Source organism: Tubulanus polymorphus, chromosome 4 (assembly GCF_964204645.1).
Source record: "Tubulanus polymorphus chromosome 4, tnTubPoly1.2, whole genome shotgun sequence".
In the NCBI taxonomy this organism is placed as follows: domain Eukaryota; kingdom Metazoa; phylum Nemertea; class Palaeonemertea; order Tubulaniformes; family Tubulanidae; genus Tubulanus; species Tubulanus polymorphus.
Window position 1 is genome coordinate 8742259 of NC_134028.1, and position 14477 is coordinate 8756735.

The following is a 14477-nucleotide window of genomic DNA, read 5'->3' on the forward strand; positions in this document are numbered from 1 at the left end:
AACTAAATTTACATTTTAGTCCTCTGAACCTTAGCATGTATTTATTTTGTATATACCATTGACTTGTTTAATAAAATTAATTTGTATTTAAAAAAAGTCCTGAAATAAAGAGTAATTAGTAACAAATCGATGCAAATAAATATGCGATAAGGGAAAAGCACATTTTATGAAAATATCAATTCATAAATCATAGAATTAATTTACATAAGTTGACACGCTGCAAAACAAAGTAAAGATATTAAAAGGCATTTAATGCAAAACATAGAATTATCTTATAACAATGATATATATGATACATAATACAATAATGCACAATAAAATACAAATCCTGTAAGCAAAAATACAAGAAATACAATTGAAAGTTATAACTAATGACAACTCTGAAAAAGAATGTAATGTAAGATTAACAACAAAATTAAAACAGCAATAACAATTGATAACAAAATAAAAACATAGTCTCTTTTCAAATAATCATTGTTCACTGGATACACGTAAATTCACGATGTCCAACTTTTAAAACAGCATTGATATTTTCCATATATTCCAATTAGCACAAATAATCACAAATTAGTCCAATATGTTGTTTTCTAACTCGTCACCAATAACTACTCCTCCCAATGATCGCAACAACAAAGGAACTCTTCCTCTTCTTTCCTTTTTCTCTTGTTTCTTCAGATTTTTCTTCGAGTAAGAGTCGTGTTGTTGTTGAGTAGAAGGTTTACACGCAGACTTTTTCGGTAATTTCAGATTTATGTTGTGTTCGGCGCATTCTCGCATATAAAACTTCACGATGGCGCATTCGCAGTTTTTACCCAAAGGACATTCGCAAACGTTATCGGTACAAGCCCTGTAAGATATATATAATGTATTAGTTATAAGTCTCTCTCCATTTCATCGCAGTTTCCATAACTTTGCTCATATAAGGAAGGCAGAAAAATGTAACATAACACGAGATATTTACCTGAGGAAAGGTTTGACGGGAACTTTCTTGTGGCATTTCTTGAACGATGGACTCTTGAGGATATCACATTTCTGATGAGCGCGAACTCTCTGATCGTTTGTTTGACACGATGACTTTTTACTGTTGAACGGTTCATCGCAGTTGCATTTACCGCCGACTCGCCAAGACTTAGCGAAAACCTCCGCGTCTGAGACGATTTCTCGCTTCGCTTTCGTTCGAGTATCGTCTTGAACGACCTGATTGAAATTACCGCAAAGACCGCCTAATTTATCCTGCCAACTCGGTGTAACGTAAACGTCGATATCTCCTTGTTTACTCCACGTTAACTTAAACCCGTTTATCACATTCACTACAACCGTCGCGTTTTTAACGATTTCTATAGTGAAGTTTTCGTGTTTGTACGGAACACGGATTTTACTACGATTTACTCTGATATCGAGATCTCTGTGTAGTCCGATAGATAATGAAGACACGATGATTGTGACTAGTTTCGTTCTCACTGTCGGGTACGGGTGGAACTCGTTTTTGACGCGGATGTTTATCTGACGATCGGCGACATCTTGAAGCAAAGTGTAGCGACAAGTTCCACCGAATTTGAAATTGAACCCGTCAAACGATGCGTACGACAAATAATCCTTGTTCGAACCAGTGAGGGAACAAACGCTGTGAGCTGGTACACATAACGCGCAGCATTCTCCTTGCGGTCTGTATAAAATGGATTTCTGAAAATATATCAGAAATGACGTATCAATAAATGGTATTTGGTTCATAAATTTAGGTGATTTCAAAGGAAAACTTAAATGAAAATCTAAACGATGATATCTAATTATCTACCTGTGGGCATTTTGGAGTTAATCCGCATGTGATTTTTTGGCAGGTCGCCTTTCCGTCTTTACAACTACAATCCGTACAGGATCCGTCCTTCCAACTCTGATCAATCTATGATTGGAGAAATAAAGAGTTTGAAAGTTAAAGACATATTAAAATAAAGATTGGAGTCAAGTCAAATAGTGATATGTTTTACCTTGTACATTTGTCCTTTATATGCACACCCAGCCGGCCGCTTACATTTCGGACAACACGACTTTTTATCGAAGACCAAGAATTCTTTTGGACAGTTTAGATCTGGACAAGCTTTACGATAACACCGCATCCCGCCGTCGTAACATGAACACTTCGTACATTTATCGGGCATAAAATGTCGCCTCTCCCGATGAAGATGACCTCGAAACAAACAACTCCCGTGAATAGAACTGGCCGTTACAGCTTTTCCTGCAATGAAAACAATTAATTGGTTTTAAGGAATAAATGACATGCACATCTATCAAGTTTTATCATGTAATCATTTAAAACATCTGTATAACTCGTATAGTTACCTTTACAAACTGGACAGCATTGATTTTCTTCGTGCGTTTGAAATTTGTGTGGACAGTTTAAAACTGGACAAACCTTCTGAGTGCACGTCAATTCCCCCGACTAAAATGATAGATTACGATACATATTCATATCTTTACTATGACCAACTAATCATTTCTAATGTTTTCATTATCTTTAGAAATCTAAGTTTACCTCGCATTTACAAGTTGTACATTTTTCACCAGGTTTTATGATTGATTTGCCATTTTCTACGGTAACTCCATTGACAACGCATCCTTTTGTATTTTCTTTCTCGCTGCTGCAGGCGGGGCAACATTGTCCCGGTTTGTAAATCTGTTCACGGCATACTGGACGACATTGTATCGAACTATGAGTCAAAACACCAGCCTGGAAAATGTCAACACATATATACTTCATATCTCCACTTTGTTGATAATACGACACACATGTATATTTTCAGTTGCGTCATTTGTCTTATTGCTAATCATTCTGAAACTTACCGAGCACATATTCAATTTACAGGGATCTTTTTCGTCGATCCATTCGGATCCACTTTCATGTTCTTTATTGTGGTATTTACAACCTAGAATTACAGAAAATACTTTCAATAGCAAAATATGATCTTTCATCAAACACGATGTCAGTTATATTCAGCGTCACTGATATGACAGGCTGCTTACCAGTCACCGAATAAACTACTACGATCCACCAGACAATCGTTTTCAAAATGTAATTATGCATACTGATCGGTAATCTTTTAATCCTCTGATAGATAATCCGCTAATCATCGAGTGCTAATCCGTTAATTCGTTGAGTGATAATCGGTTAATCCAGTGAGTGATGATGTGATGACTTGTCACTGAATGAACTGATTTACTGATATCACATCAGGTGTTTTATACGTGGATCATTTGCCACTCGGTCCGACACCTGAGACAGGAGCACGTCTCACTAATTAACATTGACAGTAATTATCTAATCAACATCATAGTTGGTCTGAGAGGTAAACTGACGTAGTTGTGCTGTTGTTTTGAATGAGCAAATTAAATTAACAATCAGCAATTAGGTATGAGTGATTTCGATTAATCGATGACGGGTGGTCTCAGGTTTCCAGAAAAATAGAAGCAAATTGCTGGTGATATTGATTAAGTCAGCAATTAATTTAATTGGATGATAATACGATTAATCACTAAAATCACAATATCCGTGACGAATCGATGACATGTAAAATCATACACTTGAAAATATACTTACAAGTTTATTTAAAAATTGCTAGAAATATTTCGGATATTTTAGATCGAAGAAATGTTTAGATAAGTTTTTTAGTGAAGTTCCAAGTGTGGGGTTTTACATCTTTTGCACGATTATACGTAACTAAAACAAAGAAAATCTTTTGAGAAACGCACTAAGAAGCGATCCATCTTTAACTTATCAGCGCCCTTGCTCTTCTAATATGCTTTTAGTGCTGCTGACCGACAAAAATATCTACCGCGTTTGATAATAATTCTTTTACGAAACTCTCTCAGGTGTCCGGACAACCCAGGAGAAAACTTTAAGCTGCTTTCGTTACAAATGCATGTAACAGTACAGCACAAAAAATAAGTGTCTGGTCGTTTTGGTAATCTAACTTATCACTTGATAAATTAACTCTGTCTTGCTGTATAAAAGTTCGCGCATATTCTGACGACTTTTAAGGTCATTCTTAGTCTATCAAGTTTGATTTTGAATTCTAAAGTTTTGTTGCGAATATTTCTTTTTACCTAACAACCTGGTCGTTCATTCTCACGCGTTATTACTCAAAATACTAGCGCCTTGCATACCGGGTAAGCTTCGATTTCGGATAAGAAAGATCGTCGATATATTACACCAATATCACCTTCTGTTCGATATGAGATTATTAGATCTAATAAAATCATAATTATCCCCTCAATTTGTAATTTTTCGGATGGAAAAGTAATAACAAAAAGGGGCTTGTGATGCTGCAGATATTATGATATATGGAGTATGGTCTCGATGGATGCGTGCAACTTTTCAAAAGGTGTGCCTCAATTATGCGCTTAAGTTGTGAATTATACAGATTTTGGTTTTTCAATGAGTAGGCAAATTTTATTATCCCGTAACACGGCGTCGATTTTCTATTTTTTGACGCCTTATAAAACGTTACCATTATGAAACCTAAACAATGTTAACCATTCAGCGTCAAGTTCAAGTTCAAGTTCAAGTTCAAATTTATTTCACAGAAAGCATGACAGGCTATGTACACAGGTTGAGAGAAAACAAACAATTTTTTAAACAAAGCACAATTATAAAAAGAGAGAGAGAACAGTAGCTTTCAGTGTGGGCCAAGCAAAGCCTTTAGGCCGCTGTCGCAAGCACCCAGGGAAAAAAACGAAAGGGAAATGAAGAAATAAAGGGGAAGGAAATGAAAGTTGATGATTTTTGATAATTACAGGAGAGTTTATATGAGTAAGCTAGAGGGTACAGGAGAGTGAGCAATTATAACAATTAGGGTTATTACATTGATGGATATCATTGTAGGCGGAGGTGAGATATGGTCTGAGTTGACGTTTTAAATTTTGTTTGCTTGTGTGTAGGATGTCATTGGAAAAAGGTAGTTTTTGCCAGATGTTTGAAAGAATGTTTTGAGGTGAATTTTGATGCGGGGTTGGTGGTGTTTGTTTTGAAAATAAAGAATATGCGTGGTCTAAATATATGCTTTTTCTGATGTTGACTAAAGGAGATAAGTTTTCCGCGGTGAAGTAATTAGAAAAGTAATGGGGTGAAGATTTGATGGTGTTTTGAATAAAAAGTGCAGCTTTAAGGATGAGGACATCATTGATCATTGATCGTCGTCATTTTACAAACGACAGCCGTAAATCGATGTGCAAAACGTCACAGGTCTATGTGTACACAAATAAGCTATTTGGCAAAATATTATTGACATAGATGTAGAATGGCTTCCTGTGATTATATAATGACCTATATTTGAACGTCGAAATGTTATATTGCATTGAATATCATTAGAAGACGTATTGTAATAGTAAAGGATGTATGATTATATCAGAAGCGGCAGGCATAAATAGAAATGTCGGATTATTCGGTTAAATGGCGGATGTATACACGATTTGGAAGTCTGATATAAAAGTCAGACCCTGACGTGGGCATGCCGGTGGAATGACGAAGCTATCTACGATGTGTGTAGGGCCGGCGTGAATTTTATCAGCGGCTACAAGCGGTCAATATGAAAATGTGTAAACATATAATTTCAATATTCAAACGTTTTAGAAAATATGTTTGATATTAGGAGTAAGCAGGCTTCGTGAGATTAGCAATTTATAATAGCATAGCTATCATATACGGCTCCGCGTCCTCTGATGGCATGTGTATTAGGTGACAATTCAATTCAATTCTTTATTGATCCTTTTCATTGAAATTTCGGGATAAAATTCCCAAATTCAATAAATACAAATTTTAAAATAAATTAATACAACATACATGACACACGGGTAATTCATACAGAACAACATAAGCATGTTATTTTAAATGACAATGTCTACTTCAACCCACCCAGACTCAAGACTCTAGGATATCGAGTGACAGCCAAACCCGTGGCCAGGGCCGGCTGGCTAGGCCACACGATATGCTCGAAGTCATGATGAAGCAGACATCAGAAGAGCTCGTTCTTCAACCATGGAGGCAATGAAGTTGCAGACCAGCTTAGAGGCATAAGTAAATGAAGTCGGTCGCAAGTTCGCGATCAATTATTGAGAATTTTCAATAAAAAAATTTAAACCACTACTAGAGTCGAGACCCGCTGTATCATCTACCCAATCGCCAAATCTCATCATTCCCCAAATTTCTTAAAACTTCGATTTCAAATTTGCAATTCCACATTAGCTTAGCCCAGAAATTATACATTTTTTTCGCAGGCGTCAAATAATTTTCTTGTTGTTTCTTAGGAGCAACAAATCTTCATTGAATAGCTATCTCCGAAACGTTGTCCGTAGCGCCGTCCTATAAAGATTTGGTCAATTAAAAGGCGAATTTGGTTTTCATTTTTTGGAGTTGCATACAAAGCTTCACCCTGTCAGATGCCCGCAGTGGCCAAGCTCTGCTTTCATATTTTTTGTTAAACGGCTAAACTGGCTTGTCGTGTCAAAGTACCAGAAGGCTGAGGGTGGAAATCACATGTCCGTTATAAGAGCAGCATTTTGGTTGTTTAAAACATAACGTTTAGAGCAACCCTCGCAAACCATACGTGTAACTTCGTTTGCCAGGTCAAGAAAATAAAAGGGCATAAACCAATAAAACAATCATCATGATCTTTTGCACATTATAATTTTTCGAAACCTTTCGTTAACGATGAAGTAGATGAAGAAGTTTATGAGTGAGTCAATTTGGGCTAACACCATGCCGATATACCTCTGACCGGCTAAAGTATCACCGCGCCAAATTACGAATCGTATTGTCATTGCTGCGTTTGGTGTTTCAAACAGAAAAAAAGCCAAGATAACCATCGCAATCATACGAGTTGCCTTGACTACAGATTGTCGACTGCCACCCTTTTGGTTCGTTGTCTGTCCCATGTCACGTCGCTTGAAATATTTGATGAGGAAAACCAAAAGGATTGAATTGTTTACAACCAGAAAAATGAATGGTAAAATAAAACCGAATACAAACAACGAAATTATGTGGACCATTCCTGACATGAGACCATACGTATGGAAATACGACTGATGAAAAACATGAGCGCAAGACATTTTATAAAAAACCTTCTTGTACATAAATACGTAGAAACTTCCACAAGTTATAGTGACGTATAACGTTATTGTGACACATCTCAAATATTTCTTAGTTAGCCATAGTCCAGATTTCAGTGGGAAGTAGACCGCAAGCAGTCGCTCAATAGCCAAAAATACAATCAACCAGTTTCTAACAAGCATGAAAATGTGTTGACTAGGATACATTATTGCATCAACCTCCGGGAGATAACTCTTCCAATTGCTGTACTTGTAATATTCCCCGAATCGCCAATACCCCAACAGAACTCCGCTTTGGTATGGAATCGAGACGAGTAGAAACAAAGCATCAGCGATAGAGAGCATTTTCAGAAGATAATAACCGGAATTGAACGGTAATTTTCGCAAAACGCAATACGAAACTACGTTCAAAACGAATCCAACAAACTGTATCGGTAAACCTATAATTGTTTCGTAGAACATTGCATACACTGTCGAACTTCGTATTATGCAGTCGTGGTAAGGATCGACAGTCGCCGTGATGGTTGAAGTTGCATTCATGGTAGCAATTTCGGAAACGTAGATTATTTCAGAACATACAAAACGTAGATAGAAAAGTAAATGAATTTCGTGAATCGGAGAAAACTACTTTTCAAGAGTACGACTTGGCTAAATCATTTATATAAAATGGTAAAGTTAACCCAGCCCCGAGTGTTGGTTATATATTGTAATTCAAACAATTTGGTTCTCGCGCGAGAATCTAAAACCTTTGGATTTCATGGGCGAGAAAAGAAAAAAAATGGGCCAATGTAGGAAATTTTCATCTAGCCTCTAGCCTTTCAAGAACTTTTTTACAAATCAAAATATTTTCCTTTCTAGCGCGAGAAAAACCAAAAATTTCGAATTATTTCGCGAGAGAAGCAAAAGTTTGGAATTCTTGCGCGAGAAAACCAAAATTTTTCGTTTTCTCGAAAAAAAACGACCGGTGAAATTCTTTTATCGTTCCTCTAACCGTACAGAAAATTGTTTTCAGTATGGCCATCATAGTCACCAGCGTTATTCGATCGGAATTTTTTACTTGACAAACAATAACGAAATTGACAGAACAGAATCAATCTGGAACGAACAGGGCCGTAACATACATAAAGATTGAGTATAAAACCTCTAAAATTGAAGAATTTAGGCCTTAGCAACTTGTTTACTTCATCGCTAGTACTACGCAATAAAAAGTGACCTTTTTTCACCGAATAGTAGCCTAGATGGCTGTTGCAATATTGATGTGAAATCTGACGACTGCCGTTCTGCCAAGAAATCATTACTCCAAGGCCACTACGCCGCTTCTGGAGTGCAATAACCTAGAGACACCCATGGGATCTAAACTAGAAAAACGCCGATGATGCCAACTATTGGAATAGATAAAACCTGCCTTCCATTTTAACGAATTTTCAAAGAGAAGTTGAACCTTGCATTCATATAATTATAACTGTATTTGTTATTCTATATATGAATAAACGATCAAAAATATTTTTTCTAGCAAATACGTACCTTTTTTGTCTGTGGATATTAGTTTCGGGATCTAAAAGTAGAGCCTAAAATTGTCGACAGTAAAATTTAGAATTTAACAAAATTGGCTTTTCAGCATGTAGCTTGATTTTATAGATTTGGCTAATTTTTTGTTTCCCTCAGTTCAAAAAAACACTAAGAACCTCGAACTCGGCGCCGAATCTGTCGATATCATTGTTCCCCAGATGGAATTACGCATTAACCAAGATGTGTGCATTGTTTACTCGGCGCTGATAACGAGCGTCGGAAATACAGTCGATTCTTTTGAACTACGAGGCTAAGTGCGTCGTCTTCTCGTTTGAACGTCCATTGGCGACTACCGTACATTTAACAATAAATCGAATTTGAATTTGAGTTTTGGAAACGGGACACATGCATGCCAGAGGTGGTATCGACTGAAGAAATTCATTACTGAAACGTTGAAATAAACTTTTTCTTGATACATAACATTAGACGGGTTTTCTCTTTTACTTTAACAGCTCATTGTAGAATTATCTTATCCTCATAAATAATATCAAGATTTAACCCATCAAACCAAACACATCTACGAGTTGGGAGAGCAATGGTTTCGGCTCGTAAGTTTTAAAGCCGGTTTCCGTTCTACTGACATTTATACTATTTTTCGCAGTGAATTTCGCTTGTAAAATGCCCGTAAAAACAGATATGAACCCTCCACCTCCCGCAAACTCTCACCAACCCGGAGTTACTACTACTCTGCTTTATAGCGGGTCGAAATTTCAAGGGCATCAGAAAAGTAAAGGCAACAGTTACAGCGTCGAAGTGATTTTACAGGTAATAATGTTTGATTGATAATAGTCTGTGTTTATTTCGCTCAGACTAACAAATTGAGTTCGGTAGTCATTTAGAGATTTCCTATCTTTAGACGCGGGGTCCAGTTTCATGAAAAAGTTTGAAGCTTGAAACAGTTGAATTTACCTCAATGAAACCATGGAGTAAGCCTCTAGGAGTCTACTAGTAACTGTCTACTAAGTTAGTTAGGCTACCAATTCGATAGTCTGGCATTGTTGATTGTTAGTTATCCTTAGCTACGATCTGTACTTATTTAAGACAGGCCCATATTCACAGAGGCGGTGCCAATGTGAATGTATTTGCCCATAACATCCTGAGTTCGGCCACTTTTTGTCAAAGAAAATTTATTAATTAGTTTCATTATGAATGGAAGTGGTTATTTTGCCGGATCCGGTTACTTACGGTCCATGAAAAGTTTTTTACCATAAATCGTTTCTGATTTTAAGTGAGGCGACATCTATTGAGCTGTATCATTGACTTAGATGCTTGAAATATATTCATAATTGCAGAACGTCGATTTGGAGAATTCGTATCTGTGCGGCTACCTGACGATTAAAGGACTGACTGAAGAATATCCGAATTTGACGACGTTTTTTGACGGAGAAATAATCAGCAAAAAGCACCCGTTTCTAACGCGGAAATGGGACGCCGATGAAGAAGTAGATCGGAAACATTGGGTAATTAACATGAGGTTTATTTAGGCTTTTCGGATCAACTGTGTCGATCCTTATAGAAAATGGTCCTGAGAGTAATTTACTCTTGGTGGCACAAATTGTAACTACTGGATATACACAGCTGATATTAGGAGAGAAATAGCAGTTGGAATTGATATGGACAGTTTCGTCCATCCGCTCTTAGCCGTTTGGAAGGACTAGGAGAAATGTGCAAAATTTCAATGAATTCCCCACTTTTTTACTGATCAATGCTTGACCTGGTTTTTGATGATGACAATAGGGAAAGCCCTTCACAAGGACATCACTTTGAAAGCCCTTGATAGTGACATCATTATCAAGCATATAGTATTGATTGTTCTGCCGTGAGCTTTGTTGAACATGCTTACTTCACAGTGCGCCATGATTTCATCTTTATCAGCTGTTTATACATAGGTTATTGCAAATCCGAGAACAAATCAATTTTTATGCTCATAAGTAAAATGCATTCAGTTTGATACCACTGGACCCATGATCCTTTATATTCTGTAGTCTTGATATTTGTTATCATGTTGTTTGCACTACTGTCATAGGACAAATCTCATCGGTTTCTATTGGAAGTAGGTTCCATTTGGATTCTTATTCTCAAATCCTTACCTGGAAGTCCCTTCATACGATTTACTCTTAGTCGGAATTTTTCTTGGACAAATTCTGTCCTTCCAAACTTTTCTCACAAATGCTAAAGTTTTACCCTAATAAAAGCAAAGCTGAAATCAATCTTTGTGGCTCCAAAGTAGAATTCTTTTTTTCTATCATGCATATTGATATTGACAACCAAATGCTTTTTGATTTTTTTCTAGGGTAAATTTTTGTCATTTTATCAATTCGCGAAAACGTTCAACACGGATAGTTTCGACTACGATGAACTTAGAAATAATGATTTCATCTTCATGAGATGGAAGGTAAGGTCACTGAGCGACGAGCGCATCAGCCTTGTTATAGATATATATGGAGCAAAATTTCGTACCTGTACTTAGCTGATTGTGTTTCAAGGAAAATTGAAGTAAAAAGTGGCCACACCGCCGGATTGCGCCTGCTGTGAGCATCTAAATTTTTTTGGGGAGGTCTCTATCCCCCCGATATTAGATCCATTCAGTCTGAAGGAGATGGGCACAAGCTGCAGATTGATACTTCAACTTTTTTGACGTCAATAAGGTTTGCAAATTGAGATACTGTCATTAATAGATTGTATTTCCTAGACTGACGCAGTGACTGAGTGGGTTAAGCAAGCAGTCCCTGGTCTCCCCCTTAAATTCGAGAGGCTTCGAATCCTGGTGGCAGCAGAGTTTCTTTCAGATAGAGAGAGATGAAAAATGTTCCGTTACAAGTTTTTGCCAGTTTGTGGTATTCCTGACTCATGTTCGATTAACGAATCTTTTGTCTAATTGTAGGAACATTTTCTGGTGCCGGATCATAAAATCAAAGATATCAATGGTGCGTCATTCGCCGGATTTTATTACATCTGTTTTCAGAAATCGACGGCTACTATAGAAGGTTATTATTATCATAGAAATTCAGAATGGTAAGTGCAACTAAAATTTAAAAACCCACCATCGGTGAAGTTGTTACCATAGAACCTTGTTGCCGCAAATTCGGCCATATCATGTGTTTGCCATCTTCTGAAATGGTCAGCCCCAGTTCATCCTATCCATAGAATGCTTCTTTGGTATACCCAGTCGATTCAAAAAAATTGCTAAAATACTCATCTTTCTTCATTTGCCGCCACCTCGCTCTAAATGAACCAGCGGCATTTAACCTCCTCGGGAGATAGGTTTGTTCCAGTGAACCACACTACATGTATGGACCCGGGTACACATTCAATAGTTGATTAATGAATTCAATTACAGCCTTGTTCGACTAGGTTAATGAAACAAAGGTGGCACTTCGCATTAGAAAGCTAAAAGAAGAGGGCGTAAATGTATTGTTCGTTTCATCATTTCATTTTTGCAGGTTTCAATCGTTGAATTTAGTACACATGCCTGAACACAGTATACCTGTGTATGAATTCAGATGAAATGAACCGCGCGGTGAGCGTTGAAACGAAGGACTCCGAAGAAGTTGAATTAACCGAAATAATAGAATTACCGATTTTCTTACATTAGAGACTACTATACGTAACAAACAACACTTAACAGCTACGGAACCGGAGCCATGGCTTGAACCTGATATCGACATTATATATAGATGAATTTTAATATTATTAGTTCTGTTATTTATATTATTATTTTCATTATTGTTACATGAATCGGCGTGAAACACCGGTTTATGATTAGTATTTGTTGTTTATTGTTTGGTGTAAAATATTGAGACTGTTTTACCGTATTGTAGGCGACGAAACCAATTCAGTAGTCATCATTTTTTATCGACGACCACGTGTGGTGTTTATTATCTCTTGATCCGGTTCGTTTTTGGCCGTTGAAATTAATCCGAAATTTCTCGAGAGAAATCTGGATTAGAAATCATATATTCTGCATCATATATTTAAGAAGTGGAATGTAAATGATAATTTAAGATTACCGTAGGTCAGAAGTCTGGCCTAAACTTGCTGGTAAAAGCTGGTTAGCCCGCAATGAGTAAAACCCGGTGGGCTATTGCGTCCACCTTTTCAGCGTCTATTCGTCGGACAGAATCGAGTTGCTTTGCGAAGTTTTCAACGTGCTTTGATTTGGGGTATGTATATATCTGCATTCACTATGATGTTTCAGCGGCCCAAAAATCGTGGCCCGATTAAAATCAAGATGGCCATTTTTGTGCGACAAGTTGAAAAGAAGTTATTTATGTGTCTGAATTTTTGGGCTTCTAGCGTCTTGGTTTGTCATATGACATTGAAATTTAAGGTGGGTAGAACTTCGGCAAGAGATCTTTAACAGGTATCAGACACAAGTTTTTGGGTCAGTCAATTGTTGCGCAGGCAGTGGCCATCTTTGTTGCGTCAGTTCTCATTCATATCCGGAGAATGAAAATGATGAGTTTCAACTTTTTTGGTTGTCGGCAATTGTTAGGTGCTGTCGTAGGACATTTTACATGGAAGTGGGATTGTCCAGTTTATTGTTCTCTTATTGTTAAATACACTATCGAAATACACTGTTGATAGGCCTATTTCAATTCATATCGGCACCTATGCCTATTTACAAAACACAATCCGGAGCTAAGTTGTAGATCATGCCATATTCTAATGATTGTAGTTATATCCGAGGTCATTGGTTTATTCTTACCGGTACGTTCACCAGTGGTGTTGAATGGTGAAATATACGGTATTTCCATCTATATTGGGACCTTTGGATATTTTTCAACTACATGTACATTCAATTGCAAAGTGTAGCTTTTATGACATGTTTTATGATTGAGTCGAGTGTCAAATCTTTATTTGTTCACTAGGGGGCGTTGAATATTGAACTCGTCAGATTGTTGAGCATTTTAAATCACCGAGTGGGCATGGCATTCCCAGACCTCTAGTTTTGTATATTTGCCAAAGTTATGTCAGTATAGCTTAAAGAATAATGTGAAAAATTTTAATATCCCGGTACAAAGTTGAATTTTGTAGCGCGTGTGCTTCCGACTAAACTGTGGAAAACTGTATAATGTTTGGAGTATTAGGTGACTGACTTTTCGTTTCGACTTTTCGATTCCGGCATGGTATACGAATCAAGTCTCTGAGAGCACTATGGGTATTTGATGAATTCTCATTATGATGCTCTTCCGATTGAACTACAGTAGAGTAGGATCACACAAGGCCTGGTTCCACAGTTTTGAGTAAAGAGTTAACTCTTGAGTTAAAATCAGTTCAATGTTTTACTCATGGAGTCAAGTTCAACTCAGAACTGTGGAACTCGATCCAGGTTTTTATCGGTGTCGGCCAATTCTGGAAAACTCTTCTGTCGCGGAGTAACCAGAATTCTTTATACCCCGTTATTAGATTAGCTTGATAAAACCTGCCGGTAGAGCATATTATGTAATTTCTATTGCGCAATACCACGTCAGTCGAAGTCCGCCAGAATTAGATGCTGCAATCAGTGATAACCTTTCAGAAAAAAGTTGCTCGTTGATAACCTGTATGAAAGCATCTCTTCAGTTTTTTTTTAGTGAATAATGCATACGTGTACTACATGCAAAATGTGTGAATTTTGCATTTAAATCTAAAGCGTGTGTATGTATATGGTATGTGTATGTATTCGTGTCGAATAATTTGTTGATTTATATAAATTAATGACTCAAGAAAATAAATTAAAAACATTTTATAAAAAGTTAGATTCGAATTCGATCGTTGTTGGTTTACCTTTGTCAGCGATATGAAGTTGGCATTGAGCCAATTTCATG

At 37.0% G+C, this 14477-nt stretch overlaps 2 protein-coding genes across 2 annotated transcripts; one reads left to right on the plus strand and one right to left on the minus strand.

Annotated features, from left to right (window-relative positions):
• Window positions 1-567: 567 nt before the first annotated feature.
• LOC141904277 (BMP-binding endothelial regulator protein-like) lies at window positions 568-3079 on the minus strand. Its single transcript, XM_074792857.1, has 8 exons — window positions 3019-3079; window positions 2839-2921; window positions 2531-2725; window positions 2338-2437; window positions 1986-2233; window positions 1796-1900; window positions 962-1683; window positions 568-847 (listed from the first exon to the last, which is right to left on the minus strand). The coding sequence occupies exons 1-8, from the start codon at window positions 3077-3079 to the stop codon at window positions 568-570; spliced, it is 1794 nt and encodes a 597-aa protein (XP_074648958.1).
• A 6164-nt stretch (window positions 3080-9243) lies between these two features.
• On the plus strand, window positions 9244-14338 carry LOC141903633 (glucose-induced degradation protein 4 homolog). Its single transcript, XM_074791837.1, has 5 exons — window positions 9244-9432; window positions 9960-10127; window positions 10961-11062; window positions 11552-11682; window positions 12111-14338. Exons 1-5 carry the CDS (start codon window positions 9286-9288, stop codon window positions 12172-12174), a joined length of 612 nt encoding a protein of 203 aa, XP_074647938.1. The 5' UTR covers window positions 9244-9285; the 3' UTR covers window positions 12175-14338.
• The last annotated feature ends 139 nt before the right edge of the window (window positions 14339-14477 follow it).

Coding starts and splice junctions, on each gene's coding strand:
- LOC141904277 (XM_074792857.1), bottom strand. CDS start 3,079: ATGCATAATTACATTTTGAAAACGATTGTCTGGTGGATCGTAGTAGTT. Junction 2,726..2,838: donor GTAAATTGAATATGTGCTCG/GTAAGTTTCAGA, acceptor GACATTTTCCAG/GCTGGTGTTTTGACTCATAG. Junction 1,901..1,985: donor ATAAAGGACAAATGTACAAG/GTAAAACATATC, acceptor CTCCAATCATAG/ATTGATCAGAGTTGGAAGGA.
- LOC141903633 (XM_074791837.1), top strand. CDS start 9,286: ATGCCCGTAAAAACAGATATGAACCCTCCACCTCCCGCAAACTCTCAC. Junction 10,128..10,960: donor AAGTAGATCGGAAACATTGG/GTAATTAACATG, acceptor ATTTTTTTCTAG/GGTAAATTTTTGTCATTTTA. Junction 11,683..12,110: donor TATCATAGAAATTCAGAATG/GTAAGTGCAACT, acceptor TCATTTTTGCAG/GTTTCAATCGTTGAATTTAG.